This window comes from Globicephala melas, chromosome 15 (assembly GCF_963455315.2).
Source record: "Globicephala melas chromosome 15, mGloMel1.2, whole genome shotgun sequence".
NCBI lineage: Eukaryota > Metazoa > Chordata > Mammalia > Artiodactyla > Delphinidae > Globicephala > Globicephala melas.
In genome coordinates, this window is record NC_083328.1 from 14,655,126 (window position 1) to 14,680,261 (window position 25,136).

At 39.9% G+C, this 25,136-nt stretch overlaps 1 protein-coding gene across 9 annotated transcripts in view; it reads right to left on the minus strand.

Annotated features, from left to right (window-relative positions):
* Positions 1 to 9,790: 9,790 nt before the first annotated feature.
* Positions 9,791 to 25,136, minus strand: part of CRCP (CGRP receptor component) — an 83,092-nt gene continuing 67,746 nt past the window's right edge. For 8 of the 9 annotated variants that reach the window (XM_060285758.1, XM_070043783.1, XM_060285760.1 and 5 more), the window contains 2 exons: positions 21,078 to 21,135; positions 9,791 to 16,042 (listed from right to left, as the gene is read on the minus strand). In XM_060285758.1, coding sequence (XP_060141741.1) covers positions 15,893 to 16,042; positions 21,078 to 21,135 — 208 coding nt within the window. In that variant the 3' untranslated portion in view covers positions 9,791 to 15,892. Of the gene's footprint in view, positions 16,043 to 21,077; positions 21,136 to 22,082; positions 22,236 to 25,136 lie in introns of all 9 variants that reach the window. The other variant, XM_060285761.1, reaches the window with a different exon arrangement.

A 25,136-nucleotide genomic window follows, 5' to 3' on the forward strand; every position in this document is an offset into this window, starting at 1 on the left:
TCAAGAGAGTGAAAAGATAACACACAAATGGGAGTAAATATTTGCAAATCATATATCTGATAAGGAATTAATACCCAAAATACATAAAGAACTGAACTTCTGCAACTCAACAACAAATACAATTCAAAGGACTCAAATAGACATATATCCAAAGAAGAAACACAAGTGCTCAATAAGCACATGAAAAGATACTCAACATCACTAATCATTAGGGAAATGCAAATCAAAACCACAATGAGATGACGCTTAATACTCCTGAGGATGGCTGTTACTAAAACAAAAGCAGAACTGAAAAACACAAATGTTGGCCAAGGATGTAGAGAAACTGGAATCCAAGTGCACTGCTGGTGGGAATATAAAATGGTGCTGCCACTGTGGAAAAATGGAAAGCCACTGTGACAGTTCTTCAAAAAGTTAAAAACAGGGAGTTCTCGGGTGGCCTAATGGTTAGGATTCCAGGCTTTCCCTGCCATGGCCCGGGTTCAATCCCTGGTCGGGGGACTGAGATTCTGCAAGCACAGTGCAACCAAAAAAAAAAAAAAAAAAAAAAAGACACACACACACAAACAACAAAAAAAGTTAAAATAGAATTACTGAATAATCCAGCAATTCCACTTCTAGATATATACTCAAAAGAATTGAAAGCAGGGACTCAGACAGATATTTGTACACCAATGTTCAAAGGCAGAAACAACTGAAGTGTCCATCAATAAATGAATGGATCAACAAAATGTGATATATACATACAATGGAATATTATTCAGTCATAAAAAGGAACAAAATTCTGATACCTACTACAACATGGATGATCTTGAAAACATTATGCTTAGTAGAATAAAGCAGACACTGAAGGACATTAAGTGCTTAGAATAGGCAAATTCATAGAGACAGAAAGTAGAATAGAGGTTACCAGGGGCTAGAGAAAGAGGGGGAATGGGGAATTACTGTTTAATGGGTACAGAGTTTTAGTTTGGGGTGATAAAAAAGTTCTGAAAATATACAGTGGTGATGATTGCACAACACTGTGAATATACTGAATTGTTAAACTAAAAATGGTTAAAATGATAAATTTTATGTTATATGTATATTTTACCACAATTTTTTAAATGTAAGGGGTACTAAGGTCTGAAGCAGTGTGGGTCCCTTTGAACTCTCTAAACTGACTGGCTTCCTTGACAGTGCCTCACAGTGAGAAGACACTGTGAGGGATAAAGTCAAAATTGAGCAATACAGGGACAATAGAGAGACAAAGAAAGTCAAAATTGAGCAAAACAGGGACAATAGAGAGACAAAGACAGAAGAGGTCTAAATCAGGGCCTTAAAGGGCTAGACCATAATATTTTTGGCTTGTAGGCTACACGGTCCATGTTGCAACTCCTCAATTTTGCAGATTTGGCCTGAGAGCAGCCATAAACATATGTAAATGAATGAGCAGGGCTGTGGTCTAATAAAACCTTATTTACAAAAAAACAGGTGGCCTTTGCCAATCCTTGGTCTAAAAAAAAGAGTGGGAGGGGAACAGAGTCAGCAAGCCACCATATTTTTAAATATTATATGAAAACAACAAAAGAGGGACGTTTGTGAAGTTTGTAAAACCATCCTGAACCACACAACTCCTTCTAAAAGTTCCAGAAAAGTAATTTCATATAAAAATAAACAGCAGAAAATTATTGGGGTCAAATTTCATACAAGGTTATTATTAAAAAAAAAAAAGAGTATAACATTTCTATAAGCTAATGAGCACACCAGAAATACATGCACACGAAACAGCTCAAATTGCAACCTACTATTTTAAAACCAGCTAAAAATTAATAAGAAATGCTACATGACATGAATGAACCACAGTAAATAAAGTTACAAAAACTCATAAATAAGAGTTTTACTTTACTCAGAGTAAAAATTAGAAGGGGAAAAAATGAAGACTAAATTAGAAGAAACATAAGACCAAATAAATGCAATTAAAAAAAAATGTCTTAAGGAAAATAGGAGGAAATTTTTTAAAGAAATCATAGAAGAGGGCTTCACTGGTGGTACAGTGGTTAAGAACTGCCAATGCAGGGGACACGGGTTTGAGCCCAGCTTTGGGAAGATCCCACATGCCGTGGAGCAACTAAGCCCGTGCACCACAACTACTGAGCCTGTACTCTACAGCCTGCGCGCCACAACTACTAAGTCCATGTGCCACAACTACTGAAGCCCACATGCCTAGAGCCCATGCTCTGCAACAAGAGAAGCCACCACAATGAGAAGCCTGCACACCACAACGAAGAGTAGAGCCCGCTCCCCACACTAGAGAAAGCCCACGTGCAGCAATGAAGACCCAGTGCGGTCAAAAATAAAATAAACAAATTTATTTTTTTAAAAAAAGAAATCATAGAAGAGAGCAAAATGATCTGAATGAAAATGACAAATATGGAAGATAGGCGAAGAACTAATACAGAATATAGAAGTCTCTGAAGCAGAGAAGTGAAGCAAATGAACAGAATAAATATAAAAATCAAGAAAATAGGGCTTCCCTGGTGGCACAGTGGTTGAGAGTCCACCTGCCGATGCAGGGGACACAGGTTCGTGCCCCGGTCCGGGAAGATCCCACATGCCGCGGAGCGGCTGGGCCCGTGAGCCATGGCCGCTGAGCCTGAGCGTCCGGAGCCTGTGCTCCACAACGGGAGAGGCCACGGCAGTGAGAGGCCCGCGTACCGCAAAAAAAAAAAAAAAAAAAAAGGGGGGGGGCAAAAATCAAGAAAATAGATAAAAAATCAAGGTATATATATCTTGGTATAAAATATGTATAAAATCAAGAAAGTATGTAAAAAAATTCCAGAAATGTTCCCAAATTGAAGAAAAAAATATCTGAAACTATATATACACCATACGCATCTAAGAATACTTGACTCAAACAACCACTGCCAAGACATATTCTAGTAAATTCACCAGACTCTCAGGAGAAAAAAAAAATCCTTTGAGCGTCTAGGCAAAAAAAAAAAAGAAAAAAGAAGAAAAGCAAGTGGCTTATACAAGAAACAAAATGAGGATACTGTCAGACTTTTTAACGTAAGTGCTTGATGCCAGAAGAAAATAGAGTAACTGAATATTTTAAATTCAAGGAAAAGAAAATGTGACTCAAGGACTTTGTATCCAGGAAAATTGACTTTCAGATATAAAGAGCACATACTATTATCAACATGCAAGAGCTCAGGAGGGGTTTTCTGGAGAATGGCGGGTATGAGCCAAATCTTGAGTTACAACTTGGATACCTGAAGAAGTAATGTAGTATAAGCAGATGGCACAGTATTCACAAAAACATAGGGATAGGAAAACAAAGAATATTTTCAAGGAATGTTCTTTCTTTCACTAACTTTTACTCATCCTTCAAGTCCAAACATTCCTTTCTCAGAGAACCTTTCCTGATTCTACCAGACTAGGTCAGGTTCTCTGTTATAGGCTCTCTTAGCTCATTCTCACTTCTAATTCCAACTGTAGTTATAATGAAATAATGAATTATGAAACTGATCAGTTAGCATCTCTTCCCCTAGAACATAAAGCTTTCTGAAGGCAGGGGCTCTGGATGACAGAGTCACATCGTACCTTCACTGCCTTGCATGGTAGACACTCAAAAACGTGTTCAGTAAATGAATGAGTGGATCCATTCAGCTGGAACAGAGGGTTGTACAGGAGACTAATAAAGTTGGAAATTTTATTGGGAACCAGATTGGGAAGGACCTAGAATGCTAGTGTTAAATGCTTAGATTTTTATATATATTCACATGTTGTTTATCCACTTATCACATCAACAGACATTGGGGTTCTTTCTATTTTTGGTTATTGAAAATAATACTGCTATGAACATGGGTATACAAATATTTGTTCAAGTTCCTGCTTTCAATTCTCTGGGGTATGTACCCAGAAGTGGAATTGCTGGATCATATGATAACTCCACGTTTAACGTTTTGAGGAACTACCATACTGTCTTCCACAGTGAATGAACCGTTTTACATTCCCACAAACAATGCACAAAGAGTCTAATTCCTCCATATCTTCACCAACACTTGTTATTTTGTTTTATTTTATAATAGCCACCCTAACTGATGTGGATCTCTTAGTGGTTCTGATTTGCATTTCCCTAACGACTAGAAATGTCCAGCATCTTTTTACAAACTTATGGAACATTTGTATATCTCCTTTGGAGAAATGTCTATGACATACTTTTTTCTTAAAATTTTCAATATTTCCAGGCTTTGCAGTTCATCCACAAGTTTTTTCAAATTGTTGCAAATCTCAAAAACATTTTCCAACGTGTTTATTGAAAAAAAATCTACATATAAGTGGACCCACACAGTTCAAACTCATGTTGTTCAAGGCCAACTGTAATTTCAGCAGCTTTGAATGTATTGACTTGTTTTGTGGCCTAATGTATGGTCTGTTCTGGAGAATGTTCCATGTGCACTTGAGAAAAGTGTATTCTGCTGTTGTTGGGTAGAGTGTCTGTAAGTCTGTTAGTTCCAGGTGGTAATAGTATTGTTCAGGTCCTTTATTTCCTTATTGATTCTGCCTGGTTGTTCTTGCATTATTGAAAGAGGTACTGAAATTTCCTACTATTATTGTGGAGCTATCTATTTCTCCCTTCAATTGTCAATTTTTATTTCAAATATTTTGGTGGTCTTATTACATACATAAATGTTTTAAACTATTATATTTTCTTGCTGTATTAAACTTTTTATAATATCTTTGTCTCATAATCTTTTTAAAGTCTATTTTGTCTTATTAGTATATTCACTCCCACTCTTTTTTGGTTACTATTTGCATGAAATATCTTTTTCGATCCTTTCATTTCCAACCTATTTATGTCCTTAGATCTTAAGTGAGTCTCTTGTAGAGAGCATATAGTTGGGTCATGTTTTTCAAATATATTTTGCCCATCTATGATTTTTTTTTTAAAGAATTTTTATTTATTTATTTTTGGCTGTGTTGGGTCTTCGTTTCGTGCGAGGGCTTTCTCTAGTTGCGGCAAGTGGGGGGCCACTCTTTATCGCGGTGCAGGGACCACTCTTCATCGCGGTGCCGCAGACCTTTCACTATCGCGGCCTCTCGTTGCGGGGCACAGGCTCCAGATGCGCAGGCTCAGTAGTTGTGGCTCATGGGCCTAGCTGCTCCGCGGCACGTGGGATCTTCCCAGACCAGGGCTCGAACCTGTGTCCCCTGCATTGGCAGGCAGATTCTCAACCACTGTGCGACCAGGGAAGCCCCATCTATGATTTTTGATTGGGAAGTTTAATCCATTTAAAGTAATTACTGATAGGGAAATACAACTTTTGCCATTTTGTTATTTGCTTTCTATATGTTTAATACCCTTTTTGTCTCTCATTTCTTCCATTACTGTCTTCCTTTTTGTTTTGTTGATTTTTTGTGACATGTTTGAATTCCCTTCTCATTTCCTTTTGTGTATATTCTGGATGTTTTCTTTATGCTTATCTTGGTGATTATATATAAAATCCTAAAGTTATAACAATCTATTTTTTATTGATACAAACATCTTAAATCACATATAAAAACACTCTCTTTTACAGCTCTGCCCTCCCCCTTTATGTTACTGATGTCACAAATTACATCTTTATATAATGGGTACCATTTAACATAGATTGATAATTTTTTATGCTTTTCTCTTTTAAATCCTGTGAAAGAATAAAAAATGAAGTTATGAAAAAAATTATAATACTGGTTTTTATATCTGTCCATGTATTTACCTTTACTGAAGATCTTTATATCTTCACATGACTTCGAGTTACTATTCAGAGTCCTTTCATTTCAACCTGAAGGACTCCCTTGAGCATTTCTTTTAAGGCAGGTCTAGTGGTAATGAACGCCCTCAGCTTTTGTTCAGCTAGGAAACTCATAATTTCTCCCTCAATAAAAGTATTTTTTTGGACTTCCCAGGTGGCGCAGTGGTTAAGAATCCGCCTGCCACTGCAGAGGACAAGGGTTTGATCCCTGGTCCAGGAAGATCCCACATGCCGTGGAGCAACTAAGCCCGTGCACCACAACTACTGAGCCTGCACCCTAGAGCCCGCAAGCCACAAGTACTGAGCCTGTGTGCCACAACTACTGAAGCCCACACACCTAGAGTCCATGCTCTGCAACAAGAGAAACCACTGCAATGAGAAGCACTTGCACCACAATGAAGAGTAGACCCTGCTCACTGCAACTAGAGAAAGCCCGTGTGCAGCAATGAAGAGCCAACACAGCCAAATATAAATAAAATTATTTAAAACAAGTATTTTTTGTGTGTGGAAAAGTAAAAAATTTACTATCTCAACCATTTTTAAGTGTACAGTTCATTAGCGCTAAATACATTTACATTGTTGTGCAATGAATTTCCAGAACTCTTTTCAACTTGCAAGCAAAACTGAAATCTATAACCATTAAACAACAACCGATTATCTCCTCCCCCTGGTCCATGGAAACCACCATTCTATGTTTGTGTTTATGATTTTGACTATATCTCATATAAGTGGAACCATAAAGTATCTGTCCTTTTGTGACTGGTTTATTTCACTTAGCATAATATCCCCAAGTTTCATCCATGCTGTAGCATGTGTCAGGTTTTCCTTAATGGCTGAATTATATTCCAGTATATGTATAGATCACATTTTGTTTATCCATTAATCTGTCAATGGACACTTCATTTTGCTGCCACCTTTTGGATAGTGACAATAATGCTCCTATGAACATGGGTGTACAAATACGTCTTTTAGATCCTGCTTTCAATTCTTTGGGTATATACCCAGAAGTGGAATTGCTGGATTATACAATAATTCTATGCTTATTTTTTTGAGGTCCTGCTATACTGTTTTCTGTATGTTACACCATTTTACATTACCATCAACAGTACATAAGGGTTCCAATCTCTACATCCTCCCCAACACTTGTTATTTTGTTTTGTTTTATAGTAGCTATTCTAATGGGTGTGAGGTGATTCTCTCTCATTTTTGAGGGATAGTTTTGCCAGGTAGAGAACTCTCAGTTCAAAGTCTTTTTTTTTTTTCTTTCAGCACTTTAAATACATCATCCTGTTCCCTTCTGGCCTCCAAAGTTTTTGCTGAGAAATTAACTGATAATCTTATTGATGATCCCTTGCACGTGACGAGTCACCTTTCTCTTGCTGCTTTCAACATTGTCCTTATTTTTCTATAGTTTGATTACAATGTGTCTTGGTGTGGGTCTTTCTGGATTTATCCTACTTGGATTTTAAACTTCTTTGATTTGTAGATGCATGTCTTCACAAATTTGGGTAGTTTTTGGCCAATATTTCTTCAAATAATCTCTTCCTCTTTCTCTCTTCTTCTGGTACTTGCATATACATATATTGGTCCTCTTGTTGATGTGCTGTTAAGTCCCTAAGGATCTGTTTGTTTTCCTTTTTTGCTCTTGTGCTGATTCTTTCTTCTGCCTTCTCAAATCTGTTGTTGAACCCTCAGTGAAATTTTCAATTAAGTTATTGTATTTTTCAGCTTCAGAATGTTTCCTTTTTTATAATTTGTTACTATTCTCATTTTATTCATATATCATTTTCCTGATTTCCTATAGTTCTTTGTATGTCTTCCTTTAACTCTTTAAGCTTATTTCAGACAGTTGTTTTAAAGTCTTTATTTAGTAAGTCTGATACCTATGTTTCTTCAGGGAAGGTTCCTGCACTTCATTTTCTTCCTTTGAATAGGCCAGGCTATCCTGTTCCTTGCAATTTTTTTGTTGTTGAAAATTGGGCATTTGAAAAAACAACCACCTCTCCTAGCCTTGGCAAACTGGGTCTATGCCAGCAAAATCGTTTACTGATTAGGATATGTTGTGAGCCTTAGGATCAGCCAAAGTAGAAAGCTAAGTCTTCAGATGTGTTCTTAGCATACATCTCACCTGGATCTGTGTACCTTTTGTGATTTCTCTCTATACAAATTGCTTTTATATGTCTTACACAGAGTCTTACTCATTTCTCCTTGGGGCCCTAGATAGTCTATTGTATGTCTCCACCCACAATATCTTGTCTTAGGTGTCTTGTGAGTCTAATTCTACTGATTTTATAAGCAATTATTGTCACTTTCTATTGAGTTCCCCTGCAGAGATCCAATTAGGGGAAACAGAAACTAGTTCTTCAGGCAGCTCCCAGACAAGTTAGAATATTGCAAATAAGGTTTGCTCTGCTCCCTTCAGTTTGAAGGAGGGAACTGAGAAACGGGCTTCTGCCTCCTCCAGAGCAAGATTGCCCAGAGGTGAGGGGACAAGGGTGAGCAAAAATTCCACAAAATTTTCTACCATTTTGAATGTAGCTTTTTCTTGATTGGCCATTCTTGGTTACTGTAGGCCTCTGACTGTTTTCCAGAGCGCGCACAAGCTCACTTTAGCTAGCTTTTGGTTGTTTTTAATGTCTCTGTTGTGGAACAAGAGGTTGGAGCTTCCTAGCTCTCCATTTTGCTCATGTCATATAGATTTTTTATTCTCAATGTCATAGGAAGACTTTCAGTTTTTGAGCTGAGGGTATGATGTAAAGAAAGACTATTTTAGGTATATTAAGTACAGACAGGGTACACAATGGATCAAGAGAAAACAGTGGAAGCATTAATTAACCTGTCTTATCTTGCAAGCCATATGCAACTTGAGGTTTGACTCTATGGCCCAAGGATATAGCACTGAACCTGGCACATACTATGTGCTCAACAAACCTTTGTTGAACCTAAAATTAGAGCTTATGTGACTGAACACAGAATCCTCAAGCCAGCCCCATAGTGTGTGGCAGGTAAGACAGTCAAGACTAAACACACTTTAAGACTTCTGGCATCATGCTAGTGGGTAGAATCTACACCAGGATTCAGCATGCCAGCTCTTGAAGCATCCATGGGAAGAGTGCAGATGTCCTACAGAACACAATGAGGACCTCATGAGGAAGATTATCGGTGGAGAGGGAACCTTCTCCTCCCCACTCTGGAACCATCTAAACAAGGATCAACAAATTACAGATTACTGCCCAATTCTGTAAGTAGTTGTACTGGAACACAGTCCCACTCATCTATATATTGTCCATGGCTGCTTTCATGCTGTAACCACAGAATTATGTAGTTGTGATGGTAATTTATGACCTGCAAAGGCTAAAATACTATCTGGCCCTTTACAGATGAAGCTTGCTGATCCCTGTTCTAAACAGTAGAGTGAAGTCTAAAGGGGCTAGAGGCTGCTGTGGATTACATAGCATTTAATGAGGGCCTAAAATGACAGATAACTCAGTAGTCCACAGGAACCAACCGATGAAACTTAGTCACTTTCTTTTCAGGGAGAGAATACTTTGCGGGGGGGCGGCGGGGAACAGGGACAGGTTTCAACAAATGGTGCTAGGATAAATGGATATGCAGAAGAATGAAGCTGGACTCCCTCCTCACACCATATACAAAAATAACCTCAAATGGATTGAAGGCCTAAATGTATAAAAGTTTTAGAAGTTACACAGTAGCAAATATTTATGACATTGGTTTAGGCAATGGATTCTTAGATATGAGGCCAAAATTAGAAGCAAAAACAACCAAAAAGAGATATACTGGATTTTATCTAAATTAAAAACTTAGGTGCTCCAAAGGACATCATAAAGAAAGTGAAAAGACAACCCAAAAATGGGAGAAAATAGTTGTATATCATATATCTGTCAAGGGCCTAGTATCTAGATTATATAAAGAAATCTTACAATTCAACAATAAAGACAAACAACCCAATTAAAAATGGGCAAAGAAGAAGAACAAAGCTAGGAGTCTGATGCTACATGACTTTAAGATTTAATACAAAGCTACAATAATCAAGGCAATGTGACATTGGTGAAAGAATAGAAAACAGACCAATAGAACAAAATAGAGCCTAGAAACAGACCCACACAAAGACAATCAACTGATCTTTGCCAAAGGAACAAAAGCAACTGAATGGAGAAAGGATAGTCTTTTCCACAAATGGTGCTGGAGCAACTGAATATTCACATGCAAAAATGAATGTAACGACTTCCCTGGCAGTCCAGTGGTTAAGACTCCACGCAACCACTGCAGGGAGAGCAGGTTTGATCCCTGGTAGAGGAACTAAGATCCCACATGCCACAAGGCACAGCACCCTCCCCCCGCCCCCAAAAAAAGAATGTAGACAAAGGTCTTAGACTTTTTACAAAAATTAACTCAAAATGGATCATAGACTTAAATGTAAAATGCAAAATTATAAAACTCCAAAAGATAACACAGAAGAAAATCTAGGTGACCTTGGGCTTCATGATGACATTTTAGGTACAATATCAAAAGCATGATCCATGAGGGAATTCCCTGGCGGTCCAGCGCTTCCAGTGCAGGGGGAGCGGGTTTGATCCTTGGTCAGAGAACTAAGATCCCACATGCCACGCAGTGAGGCCAAAAAAAAACAAAACAAAACAAAAAACCCATGAACCATGAAAGAAAAACTGGATAGGATGGACTTCATTAAAATTAAAACTTCTGCCCTGTGAAAGATACTGTTAAGAGAATGAAAAGAGAAGCCACAGAGACTGGGAGAAAAATATTTGTAAAACACAATATTTGATAAAGAACTAGTTTCCAAAATATATTTTAAAAACCTCTTAAATCTCAAAAACCTAACGAAAAAATGAGCAAGAGATCGGGACACTTCATCAAAAAAGACAGAGAGATGGCAGATAAACATATGAAAAGATGCTGAACATACGTCTTTAGGGAACTGCAAATTAAAACAACAATGTGACAATATCGCACACCTATTAGAGTGACCAAAATCCAGAACAATGACACCAACAAATTCTGGTGAGGATGTGGAACAAAAGAAACTCTCATTCATGCTGGTGGTGATGCAAACTGGTGCAGCCACTTTGGAAGACAATTTGGCAGTTTCTTATAAAGCTAAACATCCTCTTACCATATGATCCAACTATCACACTCCTTGGTATTTACACAAATGAGTTAAAAACTTCTGTCCACATAAACCTGCACACAAATGTTTATAGCAGCTATTTTTGATAATTGCCAAAACTTGACGGTAACCAAGATTTCCTTCAACAGGTGAATGGAGAAACAATCTGGTAGATGCAGACAATGGAATATTATTCAATACTAAAAAGAAATGAACTGTCATGCTATGAAATGACATGGAGTAACCTAAGTGAAAAATCCAACCTGAAAAGGTTACATACTGTATGATTCCAACTATACGACATTCTGAAAAAGGCAAAACTATGAAGACAGTGAAAAGATCAGTGGTTGCCAACAATTTAGAGGAAGGGAGGGAGGGATGAATAGGTGGAACAAACGGTATTTTTAGGGCATTGAAAGTATTCTGATGACACTGTAATGATGTCACATATAACATTATATATATATTACATATTTGTCAAAACCCATTCTAGGTATGCATTACTGCACTTTCTGCACTTACATTAGGTTCACAAAGAATGAACCTAATGTAAACTATGGACTTTTAGTAACGATGTACCAATACTGGCTCATCAACTGTAACAAATGCACCACACTAATGCAAGATGTTAATAGGGGAAACTGTGTTGGGAGGGGTGGGGACAAGGGACTATACAGGAACTCTCTGTACTTTCTGCTCAATTTCTCTGTAAACCTAAAACTCCTTGAAAAAACAAAATCTATTAATTTTTTAAGGTGCAAAGCATTTCAATAGGCATTTTTCCAAATAAGATATACAAGTGGCCAATAAGCACATGAAAAGATGCTCAACCTTAGGAGCTACTAGGGAAATACAAATAAAAACCACGAGATAGCACTTCACAAACACTAGGCTGGCTATAATCAACAAGAGGGACAATAACAAGCAAAAGATTGGATTCCATCATTTTTGGCCATGCTGCGTGGCTTGTGGGACCTTAGTTCCCTGACCAGGGATTGAACCCTGGCCATGGCAGTGAAAGCGCCGAGTCCTAACCACTGGACTGCCAGGGAATTCCCTGGATTCCATCTTGGGTTGTTGGTGGAAACATGAAATGGTACATGTACTATGGAAAACAGTTTGGTAGTTCATCAAAAAGTTAAACACAGGGACTTCCCTGGTGGTCCAGTGGTTAAGATTCTGTGCTTCCACTGCAGGGGGCATGGGTTTGAACCCTGGTTGGGGAACTAAGATTCCGCATGCCACAAGGCATGGCCAAAAAATTAATTAAAAAAAAAAAATGTTAAACACAGAGTTACCATACGACCCAACAATTCCACTCCTAGGCACGTATATTCAAGAAAGGTAAACAGTCACAAAAGATTTATATATGAATGTTCACAGCAGCATATTCATAACAGCCGAAGAGTAGACACAACCCAAATGTCTATCAACTGATGAACTGATAAACAAAATGTGGTATATCCATTCAATGAAGTATTATTCAGCCATAAAAAGGAATGGTACAACACATTTGAGCCTTGAAAAAATTATGCTAAATGAAAGAAGTCAGATACAAGAGGCCATATACTGTATGATTCAATTTACATGAAATGTCCAAAATAGGCAAATACAGACAGACAGAAAGTAGAAAGTAGATTACTGGTTGCCAGGGACTATGGGTAATTGGGAATGACTGCTAACGGATATGGGGCTTCTTTTAGGGGTGATGCAACCATTCTGGAATTAGGTAGTAGTGATGATTGTATAATCTTGTGATTATACTCAAAACCACTGAGTGGTATATTTTAAAATGATAAATTTTATGGTACATGAATTATATCTTTTTTTTTAAGATTTTTTTGATGTGGAACATTTTTCTCTTTTATAAGTCTTTATTAAACTTGTTACAACATTGCTTCTGTTTTATGTTTTGGCCCCTTGGCCACGAGGCACGTGGGACCCCAGCTCCCTGACCAGGGAACAAACCCACACCCCCCGCACTGGAAGGCTAAGTGCAGCTTCCACTGGACTGCCAAGGAAGTCCCTGTGAATTATACCTTTATTTTTAAAATATGTAAAAGGATTTCTGGCCAGTTCTGGGCAGTTTTGCTTCCTTTTATGCCCTTAGTTCATTGTGTAATTAAATAAGATTGACGATCCTTTTCAGGGTATGTGGTCTGTTTTATAGTTTACTGAGAAATGATCCATTTACACAAGCAGTAATAAATTGATTTCAGGGGAGAAAATGATTTAGCAAAGAATATACGGGAGGATTGATCCTCTCATCTCTCATTAGGGTATAAGCTCTTGAGAGCTGGTATGCTTACACAATGACTGATTAGGAAAACAGTACCCATTATTTTATGAACAAGCCTTGAATAAGTGGCAAGTCCTCTGAGGTGGTAGTGGGTCATACAGTAACTTTTAAGCAAAAAGAGGCAAGGAAATTATTTGGATAAACCTCTGAGAGTCAACTTCATCTTTTAAGAGTTCAGCAGTACCTTCTTGAAAGATCAATCCCCTCAGTGCTGCGTCTCCCAGAGTGACTGGACTGGGTGTCAGTCTCCGTGTTTGGGACATAACTTAACTATCCACTATACATTTAATAACTTTTGCAGAGGCCAAGGACAACATGGAAATAAAGATTTTTTTTTCTTTTTAAAGAATAAAACAGTCACCTGGTCAAAAACTGAAGCCATACAGAAGGACATAAAATGAAAAGCAAGTCTCATAGACTCCCAGCTCTCCTTTCCAGATATGATCCTGGTTAAGTTTCTGTGTAAATTACAACCTTTTATTTCTGAAATGTTGATTACTAATGCTATGGGAATATTACAAAGACCATATTTCTTATAAAGGTTAAGTCTCCTAGAGCCTGTCTGACTTAATCAGAAACTTAATCAGAGGCTAAATTCAGGTCCCAAATAAAGAAACTTAAAATTTTCTTGAAATCCAACACAAAATTTAGATCTAAATAGATTCAACTTAAGAAAAAAATTAAAATTAAAAAAATACATATATATGTTAGCTTTTAAGTCAGATTTCATTTCATTTCTTCCTATCCATGGCAAAACAAACTCTTCAAAGATTTATAAAAATAGCACAAGTTGGCAGTCACCTGCAAACAATTTATTATTAACTAATTAAGCCCTGAATCCATGAGGAAAAAGCACCTAACACACTCAAGGTCAAAATGCAACAAAAATAATACAAGCACATGCATGCTTTGACAAATCAACAGCTCCTGGTAAAATTCCTGATACTCAAAAGAGAGATTTAAAAATAAATGCCCTGGGCCTTTATCACCTTCTGAGATGACCCATACTCTGTCTGTGGAGTGTGTTTCTCTCTAAATAAATCCACTTCTTACCTATCACTTTGTCTCTCACTGAATTCTTTCTGCAATGAAAAATAAAAATAAAAATATAAATGCCCTGTACGTGTATGGCTGATTCATTTTGTTGTGCAGTGGAGGCTAACACAACATTGTAAAGCAAACATACTCCAATAAAAATTAATTTAAAAAATATAAAATAAAAAATAAATGCCCTGTTAATTTCAATGTTGCCTGTAAGCAGATCTCAACTGATCTTTAGATGATAAGGTTAAGATGAACATAACTGCCTATTGGCAGGGGTGGTGGGGAGGCTGAAATAACCTGGGAATTCCAAGGGGTGGGAAGTAATCCAATTAACAGAAGCACTGAAAATGTGATCTTACAACATGAGTACCAATTTGAAAAATTAATGTCTATGGGCATTTTCTTCCCCAAATAGGGAGCAGAGTGAATATGGGAAATTAATTTTTAACAATATTCCTAGGATCTAAGGCAACTACATGTCTGGGGCTACTAAACTCTCCAAAGCCTGAATATTAACAAGTTCTTCACATGGTAATTATCCTAATATTTTAAATTCAAAAACTGATGCAACAGTCAACAAATTCAAATTCTTATTAATTAACCTCTAGCTCTTCATATTCCATCCACAAAAAGAGCTACATAACTGTACCCTCTTCATTTTGGGGTTTTTTTTTGTTTCGAGCCACAATTTGCACCTTGTGGGATCTTAGTTCCTCAACCAGGGATTGATCCCATGCCCTCAGCAGCGAAAGTGCAGAGTCCTAACCACTGGAACCCCAGGGAATTGCCCTTTTTAAAAGATGCAAACAATTTGCCCATTGTGCAAATGAAGCTCACCTGGCTTCAACAGGCAGAGCCTGTCACAGGGCAGGAAACTGAAGGTATTCAGAAAGGCAGGTGACACGGTCATTCAGTCTGGAGTGCCTCTTTTCAACTGGAGTGAGCTGGTGCCCTACCATTTAAGACTAATTAGTGAGCTGTAAACAAAGCCCAGGCCAGCAGAGGAAAGGGGCCTTTAGACCTAATGAAGAGTTGTCCAGGCGTTCTCTTATCTCTGCTGTTCTCAAGGAAAAGATTCCTCTAAGGTGAGCCCAGTTCAGTGGCTCATTTTAACTTAGAGCAACTATTTGCTGCTTCGGGAGTTTTTAGCCATCTAACAGGATTCTCGTAACTCAGCTCTCATCCTAGCAATGCTCTGCATGCCTGCTTGGGAAGCTCCTGGGGAAGCAGATGAAATTAATTAGGATATGGCCCATCAAAGCCAGTGCCAAGTATTTTACCAGCTGTGTACAGGGACCTTCCCACAACCATGGCAAAGGCCACAGAAGAAATATTTTTACCACAGAGAGTTCCACAGTATTGTCCTCTTGGACTCACTCTTCCTCTCTTTAGCTCTCTGCCCTGACAACCTCAGCCTATCCACCATGTTTCTTCTTTCAGAGGCACAAGGATTTCTTTTTAGCTTGTTTTTGAGAAAGGCTTATTTTTGTGGTTTACCCAACTAACCAGGAAATCAGGCCTGTTGGGATAGAAGGTAAAACCAAATAAATAATCCTCTGAATGTCTGGGAAATGGCTGCTGGGCCTTTCAACTTCACGAGACACTTGGGCCAGTTGTGCTCTTCTATGCTGGGTCCTCTTCGTCCATTGTCACGTCATCGTTGGTATTTTGCTTCTGCTCAGCCTCTGGCCCCGCAGGGAGGATGCTTGTGACGGTGTGGAGCAGAGCTTCTATCTGCTCCTCTGTCAGCCGTTCTTCACTCTCCTCCACCATCTGCAGAAGGAAAGAAAACCCTCCAGGAGTTACAATGGGGCCTCACAGACAGGGCCCTGCCCATGTTGTTCCTGGTCCCGGCCCAGCCCCTCAGCACAGAGCTCAGGGCCTAGCTCCTGAGCTGCCTGGGGCCTCTAGGTCCTTTCCATCTTGGCCCTACGGGCGAGAGAAGCCAGCTCAAATTCCAGGGTAAGCCGATGTGGCCGCTCCAAACGGGTCAGTGAAAAAAGCGAGTTGCAGGTTAGCATTTTTCCTTAAAAAGCAAAGCCTAACAGTTCTCTACTCACTCATACACACACGCGCGCGCGCGCACACACACACACACACACACACACACACACGAATACGCTGTTTATGCAAAGAAAACTCACCTCTGGGGAGAGAAATGGCATTTTATATACTTTTGTATATAACAACAAGCCCATCTGTAACTTATGAATAGTATCAACAACTCATTTGATGACTGCCCGCTATGTGCCAAATGGCCTGTGTATTTTTCTATTCCTCACTACTACCAACACTGACAAGACCCGTCAGGGAGCTCTTGTGCCTGGCACTGCGCCTTGCACTTCACACCCATTATTTCTTTTAAACCTCACAGCAAGTCCAGCAAAGGGCAGAACTACAATCCCAAGCCAGACGTGCCCATCTCTAACACCTACAATCTAACACACACACCGTGGCCTTGGTCATCTCCTGGGAATGCAGGAGTCTGATGAGTGACGGCTGGGAAAAAATCTCCCACCACCCCATCAAAGGTCCACTTAGAGCCCAGTTTCTGACATGGTCCTGGATATCTGAACACACAGATGATATCCACAATTTGTAGCCTCACCTCTAATTCTCAATATGTTAATTAATACAAACATGATGTCATCAACCACCTCTGTAAAAGCAGTATGCAGGCGGTCAAGTTACTTAACCACGCTCACTTGGTGGCGTTAGCCATCTATCACAAATAGCTTTCTCAGTTAAAGGTGTCCAGGGTCCTACCCTGTGGCATAACAATCCCTGAAATCTGGCAACTAAGACCAAAAGGAGTTTCAGAAAGAAATCCTGGCAGATTTGAGTAAAGCATGATGACAAGCTTGGCTCACAATCCTCTAAAGGACTTCAGTCTGACTGCCTAGCTTCACAAACAACAGTACAGAATCTAAAGAAGCCAGGTGACATGCCCAAGATCAAAGTCCTGGCAAACCACTGGTCTCTTCATTCACCTCAGTCCAAAAATGTTTCCACAACTAGAGAATAATCCTGGGTGCTCTAGAGTAAAGATCCAGGTGAACCAATGGGGCTTCTTCCCATCATACTGTGAAATAAAATGACCATATTCTAAAGATTCAAAGGTTCCATGTAACTTCTCTACTGAACAAGAAACAATCCTCAAAAGCCCACTTTTAGCATCAGCCATGTAAAATTACGGTCTGTAAAAGGAAATACTCTAACATACACCGCCTCCAAAGAATGAAGGAGGAGGAAGGAGGGATATATCTGACTTGATAACTTAATCTTGAGGAAAAAATGATCTCTATTTGGGAGAAAAGTGTCTCCAAGTTTATGAATAACTGGCACACACAGTTGATGATGAACTGTTTCCTCAGGGGAAGAGGGTGAAGGAGACTTAGACTGTTGTTAGACCAGTGACAACCTCCCTCCATTATCTGTGCTCCACAGTGGACCAGGGGTTTTCCTACAATCACTGCCACCAGAGCTTCTCTTCTCAATGATGCTGTACATAAAATGAGGACAATTTACAGACAAGCACATGGAGGCTCCGCATCACAAGGAAAACGTGATCTGTATCTCACAGCAAGCAGTGCAAGGTCTTTTGAGACTTTGAGTCCCAGCTCCTTCTAGAATACCACAGCCTCAAGTAAGAGGTTTCTATCATTTCCTCTCTTAGAGACATTGTATGGCACACCAGAGTCCACTGGTTTGAAAGTTTGGTTGTATGACCTCTGAGGGCTCTTTTAGAAAACCAAACAGAGAGGATTTTGACAGGCCACCTTCTTGCATCCCAATCTCTGGGTCTGACAGATCCAGTTTCAGCTAGGTGTGTTCTTAGCAACAGGGCTGACAAGCTTTACTAATTTTGCCAAAGTTGCCGAGAGCAGAAGCTTTTATCAGCAAACAACCCTCAGGGATAATTAGAGTCGGGAAATTTTCTTTCCCAGTCACAGGAAGAAAACCTGAGCTGTACTAAGCAGAATGAAATATACACAAAAAAGAAACTTGCAGAAACCAAAAACTTACTAACCCCTCTTGGATCGCTAGAGTAAATAATAACTATATTATTCCTCAGCTTTTCTTTCCAACACAGAAGAAACAGAGCCCAAATAAAGAAATGCAAAGCACCGTCTCAACATTCCCAAACATTAAAGGGTTCAAGTTGTTCTGAATGTACGGGCAAATGAAATGTAAAAATAAAAGTTTTTGTAGGCAGGTCAACATAAATGATAAATTTTTTATCACAGATGAAGACCACACTTGGTTATCAGGCTGTCAGACTGGGCTGCTGCATTCCAAAAATGGTTGCTTCTCACTCTAAGCTGCCAGGCCTAACCTCCTACTTTCCTCAAAACAACGCAAAGTCTAACAACAGCAGACACTTCTAGCTATGTGACCCACAACGGTTCACTTAACCTCTATATAGTTTGAGTTTTTCTAAAGTAAAACAAAAGTAACGCCTACAGTAAGGACCAAAGGAGAACATAATTTAAGCCATGGAACTATGTAATTCAAGCCTTTTTACAATCACTAAACTACAATAGGCACAGATGGTAGTGCCGTTCAGGACAGTGGCCTGTGAGGTCAGGGGGTTCACGGTCCTGTCTTTAGGCCAGAGGACTCACAAATGGTCCCAAATGAATATATAGCAGGGCATGGCAGAGGTCACAGAGCTGGTGGCTTCCTCATTTCCTCACACACAGCAGGCAGCTGGCTGTGGATCTGAGGATCACAACAAATCATGGCTGAAGTTGAAATGAAAAAAAGAAGCTCCAGTCTCCAAAAGTGAATCCTGACAAATGCTGAATATTGGGATTACTTCTGGACCCAGGGAGAATAAGTGGCTGTAAGGTTAACACAGGGAAATTCTCAAGTCCTCTGCACTTTCCACTCTAGGGAAAACCTCATTTATTATCCCTTTCTGGTGAGAAGAGACACTGCTACAAATCTTGGTAAATGATTTGCTAACCCTTTGTAGCCAAATCCCAGGCTAGGAAAAATCTAGCCAAAAAACAGTCCCACTGCTGGGAAATAACACACCCAGTTTTTAACAAGGCCTACCTACCTGTGGAAAGGAGGGGATGCCACACACACACCTTTCTCCTCACCATGTAGAAGCACATGGCTTGGAGGAACAGAGTAAGGTTTCTGAATCAGACCCACTCAGCCACTCACTAACCAAGACTATGGTGAGGGCATTAAAGGTGACATATACAAAGCCCCTGGCACCACGTCTGGCATAGAGCAGGCAATCTTAATAGCAGCTAATCTTATCAGGTAATGAGAGCTTTCTACAGCCTCTGGGATGAGGTCATGCTAATCCTCCTCATCTCTTCTCTCCATCTGTCATTAAGCCATGAATAACATATGTTGCTGATTAAAGTTGGAGGAGACATGACATGTGATCCTTAAACCAGAAGGACAGGGATTAGTTTCTTGCTGTTTTGTTTTTTCTCTTTTCTAAGCTGAATCTCCAACATAGTCGAAAGCATCAGAATAATGAGGATATTAAAAAAAAAAAAGGATCTCTGCTTAGCCTGAAGCCCAGTTCCCCCAGAAAGGTACTCTTTATAGAAGGAATTCTTCTAATTTAATTTTGGGTGCATTCTGAAGGGGAGAAACAAAATGCTGAGAAGACAGTAAAAGTTTTAGTCAAAAATTAAATACCCCACAATCCTTTTTAAAAAAGGTTTTGTTTTGTTTTGTTTTTAAGCAACTCTAAATATCAGAGGTATTTTTGGCCATTTTCTTCTACATTTTTCTGAAGGAAACTTGACAAAGAGCTAAATACTTCTAAAACTGACTTTGAAAACTGCTTTATTCTCATTTTATTAATTCTTCAGCCAAACTTTTCTTTTACTCGCAGTTGAATGGCCTGCCTAATATTTGGAGCTTAACAGTGCTCTCTGCCCTGTACACAGAAGGAAAGTGCGGCACATGCCAGTACAGCAACCACTGGGTCTGCACCACTGGGCCTCATCTTCACACTCTCCTTATATCATCTCCACCTTTTACTCTGGCTTCCCCAATTCTAAAGCTTTATGCTGTTTGCACGTGTTGAGGTTCCACTGAATGGTTTCATGCGGGGAAACAAGATGATCAAATGTGTGGCTTTAGAAAGTGAACTCTGATCGTGGTGTAGAAGATGGACAGGAGGGGGCTGGACTGGAGGCAGGGAGAACGGTGAGAGGACAGGTGCAAGAGCCGAGCTGAGAAACAATTACAGGAATTAATGCAGTGCAGTATGGAGAGAAGAAAGAACAAGAGGAGGGAGAAGCAAGAGAACCTGGGACTGACTCACTAACTAGGAGATAAAGGGAAGGGAATGACTTCTGGGCTTCTAGCTTGGGACACTGGACCAGGAGGGTAAGAGAGAGCGAGCATGCGGGAAAGTGCACATGCACTCCATTAACCAAGAGAAGATACAGGAAAAGGAGGTTAAAGGGTGGGAGTGGGGGGAGATAAACACCAGAGTCATGTCAAATCTAATGTTTTTACCTGGTTGGCAATAACCTCTACAGGGAAGCAATGGCCAGAATAGTGTAGGACATCGGGGAGACAGAGAGCTGCCAAGTCATAGCCCCAGACCCGACAGAAGGAATTGAATTTTCTCCAGTCTTTCCCTTTCCCGAAGTCCATACTAACTAGCATCAAACTGGTGAAGTTTCTTTTCACTTACAGAATGGGTGGTCTGGCAGTCTTTTCAAGTAATGGCAGTTCCTGGCTTGTCTGAGCTCAGCCTTTAGGACCCTTTCTACATCTCAGACCCAGAAACTAACCCGCCCAAATTCAAGCCTCCTTCACTCACCAGCTGGATCTCAACAGCAGTCACTGGCCTGTGATTCAACAGCTGAAGCTTTTCAGCTCTGTCAAAAGAAAAGTACAGAGCATTTAAAACTCTCATACCCCTAAGGATTTTGAGTCTTGACCAAGCTGTTTAGAGAACACTTTGTCAGATAACAAATGGAAGAACAACTTGGAACATGGCCCTCAGTTTCTTCAACTGTAAAACAAAAGAATGGGAGTAAGAGAGTCCTATATCAGTGACTCTTACTCAAGGGCACAAATGTGTATTAGAATCCTAATGGTACAGAGGCTTGGATTACAAGAAATGCCTCGATAGCAGATAGCACAGGTGTAGTTTTAATAAATTTTATTTGGAAAATGTGAATAATGCTTTCTTAGTCCAAATTATAGAAAGTAAAAGATTGACAAAATCATCTTGGTTGGTCATCACTTAGAAATGGTTGAGAATTCCTTTTTGAGATTAAGATTAAATGTTATTCAGACTTGGCTTGTTATCTTAGTAAACAAAAACAAGGACTCTAAGGGGACAGGAGTTAATACACAGTAGTATAAGACACAGTCTTCTGCCCTCAAAGAGCTTACAATCCAGTTGGGGAAAGAAGACAAATACAAGGAAATTTCAACAAAAGGTTTAAGTAACAGTGAAGATACTCGTTATCATCTGTCACAATTTACAGCTCCTTGCTGAAGGGGTGGTTGAAATGTGTGGACTCTCAAAGATGACAGGACTTGAAAGAAAGTGGCTTCAATTACCACCCTTGTGCAGGTGACAATTTCTACATTTCTCTCTCAATCTGACCCTGGAGCTCCAGCTTCATCTTTCTTTCTTTCTTTTTTTAAAAATTTATTTATTTATTTGTTTGTTTGTTTGCACCAGGTCTTAGCTGCAGCAGGCAGGCTCCTTAGTTGTGGCATGTGAACTCTTAGTTGCGGTACTCATGTGCGATCTAGTTCCCTGACCATGGAACAAACCCAGGCCCCCTGCACTGGGAGCACAGAGTCTTACCCACTGCACCACCAGGGAAGTCCCTCCAACTTCATCTTTCAATTCAATAAACAATTCTGGAATAAAGTGATGAATAAGCCACAATTTCCACAGCCAGGTGTTTGGGGAAGCAGTACCAGATACTCAGTTCTCCCTAAGCCTTGGTTTCACCACCTGTCAAACAGGAATGACAACAATACTTACTGATCTCATAAGGAGATTATGAGGGATGAAAATCTTACCATTTATAGCAGGAGCAGCTACCATTTACTGCATACCTTCCATATAGCAAGCACATTTAACCCTCAAACTTGACATTGAGACGGTAAAGAAATACTTTGTCCAAGGTTACACAGCTAGTAAATGGCAGAGCTGGGACTCTGCGATGAAAGCCCATGTCCATAACCATTCATAGTGTTCATAATGACGACCCACACAGTAATTTCCCCATAAACGGTAGTCACAGTAAAAAGGCGGCTGTAGTTAAACTCCACTCCTCACAGTCCCCCAAACATTCACTCTAGACTTCAGAAAGGAGATGACTCTTGCACTGCGCACCCTTAAGGATTTTCTAGGCAAAAAGGAAAAGAGGAATGGGCGGTCAGGGAAGGAAGAGTACAAGTAAACACCCAGAAGAACAAAAATTCATGGAGTTTCAGGAAATGGCTGCTAGAGAGGCTGTGGGACACAGGTTGAAAGAGCCATCTGGGACAAGGTCACAAAGGCCTGACTACCAACAGGCCAGATGTTACTCTGTAGACACTGAAGAGCAACTGAAGGAAGGAGTGACTTGCTGGTTCTAGAACACCTGAGAAAATGGAGGCAGAGACACTGTAATACTCAAAAGTTGTGAACCTGGGCAGCAGTAGCAGCAGCAGCAGGAAAGGAAATGAGAGTCTGGACCTGTGAAATGCTCCTGGTCACCTTCAGGTACAGTCAACAGGACCAGACAACTGCCTAGGTTGGGTCGGGGGGTGGGGTGAAGGAAATGCGAGAGTTAAGGCTTACTGTCAGATGTTTAGCCTGTTTGGAAAAAATGTATTAATTGAAAATTTGAATTTGAGTTTGTGGTACTTTTGAAACCACAATGAAGAGGTCTCAGTTGAACAGCCTGTCTAGTTTTAGTTCTAGTTTGGTCTAGAACTAAAGGAAAAGATCAGAGCTGGCTTTATTATCAAGGAGTTATGTGAAACCAAGAGAGTGGAAATCGTAGTCCAGAGACCAGCTGCTGAGTAAATGAAGACCCAGACAGAACACCATAAAACACCTCCATTCAAGGGGCTGGGAGAGAAATCAGCAAAGGAGCAAGGAGTGAAAAGAGAAAAAGAAAACTTAGGAGAGTGGTGTGATGGAAACCAAGAGAGGAAAAGTTCAGGACAGAGGGTATTATCAACAATGTCAAATGCTGAAGAGAGGAAAGTAGGTTGATGGTACAGAAGTCACTGGATTTGCCAAAAAGGAGGGCACTGGTGGCCTGGGTAAGTAGTTCAGTGGAATAACAGTTACGGTGACAACTGGAGTGTGGGGACTGGGGAATAACTGTGGAGGAAATACCTCTTTTTTTTCTTTGTACTTCAATTATCATCACTTTATTCAAATCTTCAAAACAGTCTTTATTCTACACTTTTAGTATAAAAAACCCATAAGACAGATGCACCACAGTGCAGCTAAAGACATACAACACTGAACTTCCACAACGAACATAACATGTAGAGAACACAAAATTTAGGTGAAATGAAATTATAAGATAAAATAAAATCCAATTTCAGAAAACAAAAATCAAAAGATTAAGGATCCCGAAATATTCTTAGCCCTAGTGAGATTTCACTGGACTCAAGTCATTTTGGAGTGAGACATTCACAATATGACCCCATTAACCCAGCTTAGGAATTCTTGGGAGCCATGAGTGGCCACATCAGGCACTCTGACAATAAATTGTAACCAATTTGTGATCTGAAAACTCCCCTTAATTTGGCTCTAAAGTCATCAGGCTTTTCAAAGGCATCCTCCTTGTTGCCCCTCTTATTTTAAACTGTTTCAGTACAGTTTGTATTGATATGCTTTGATATCAGGAAAAGTTGTTTTTCTGGCAACAAAGCAAATTTGGGTTTGGTTCATGTATAAAGAGATGATCTTTAAGGCGGGTCCAAAGGCACTCTCTACTTCTGCCTAAGGAGATCCAAAGTGGAAATAAAGGGGTCTGTGCTTAGGGCACAGAGGGAGTCTCAGAGGATCCTTGTAAAAGACTAGTTAAAAGATGACAAGTGGGGGCTTCCCTGGTGGCGCAGTGGTTGAGAGTCCGCCTGCCGATGCAGGGGACACGGGTTCGTGCCCGGTTCCGGGAAGGTCCCACGTGCCGCGGAGCGGCTGGGCCCGTGAGCCATGGCTGCTGGGCCTGCGCGTCCGGAGCCTATGCTCCGCAGCGGGAGAGGCCACAGCAGTGAAAGGCCCGTGTACCGCAAAAAAAAAAAAAAAAAAAAAAAAAAATATATATATATATATATATATATACACGACAAGTGGGAGAAGTGCAAGGAGAGAAGGAAATGGGTCTGACTGCTTTCCGTCCTGCACCACTGATTCAATGGAGACTGGTGGGAGGGATGGAAGACTAGGGTAAAGGGTGGGATTAGAGCAAAGGGTGGAAAGGAAAAGGCAGACAACCAATGTGTTTCATTTATAACAAGTAATAAAAATCAAAGAATTACAGGAGATTAAAGACCAATCAGAATAATCTGGCAACTTTAATCAGAAGATCAAAGTTCTCTCCAAACCTAATTTCATGTTTTATTACTAAAAGCAAAGACCAGTATGGTACAGTATTACTCCAGAGAAACTAAAGGAAGGTCCCTAGGGCTGCTTCACTCACATTCATTTTATGAATGGATACACCCCCCTACATCAAAATGCTTCAGGGCGGTAATGCTACTACTATATATATGGTTTCTTAGTAAGTTTGAAAAGTGATTGAAAGTTTGGGCACCAGAAAGACACCTCAACAACATGTGTCTAAACCGCAACTTCAGGTTAATGTGACTAAAGCAGTTATATTGTGAGAAGCTATGTGATGTCTTT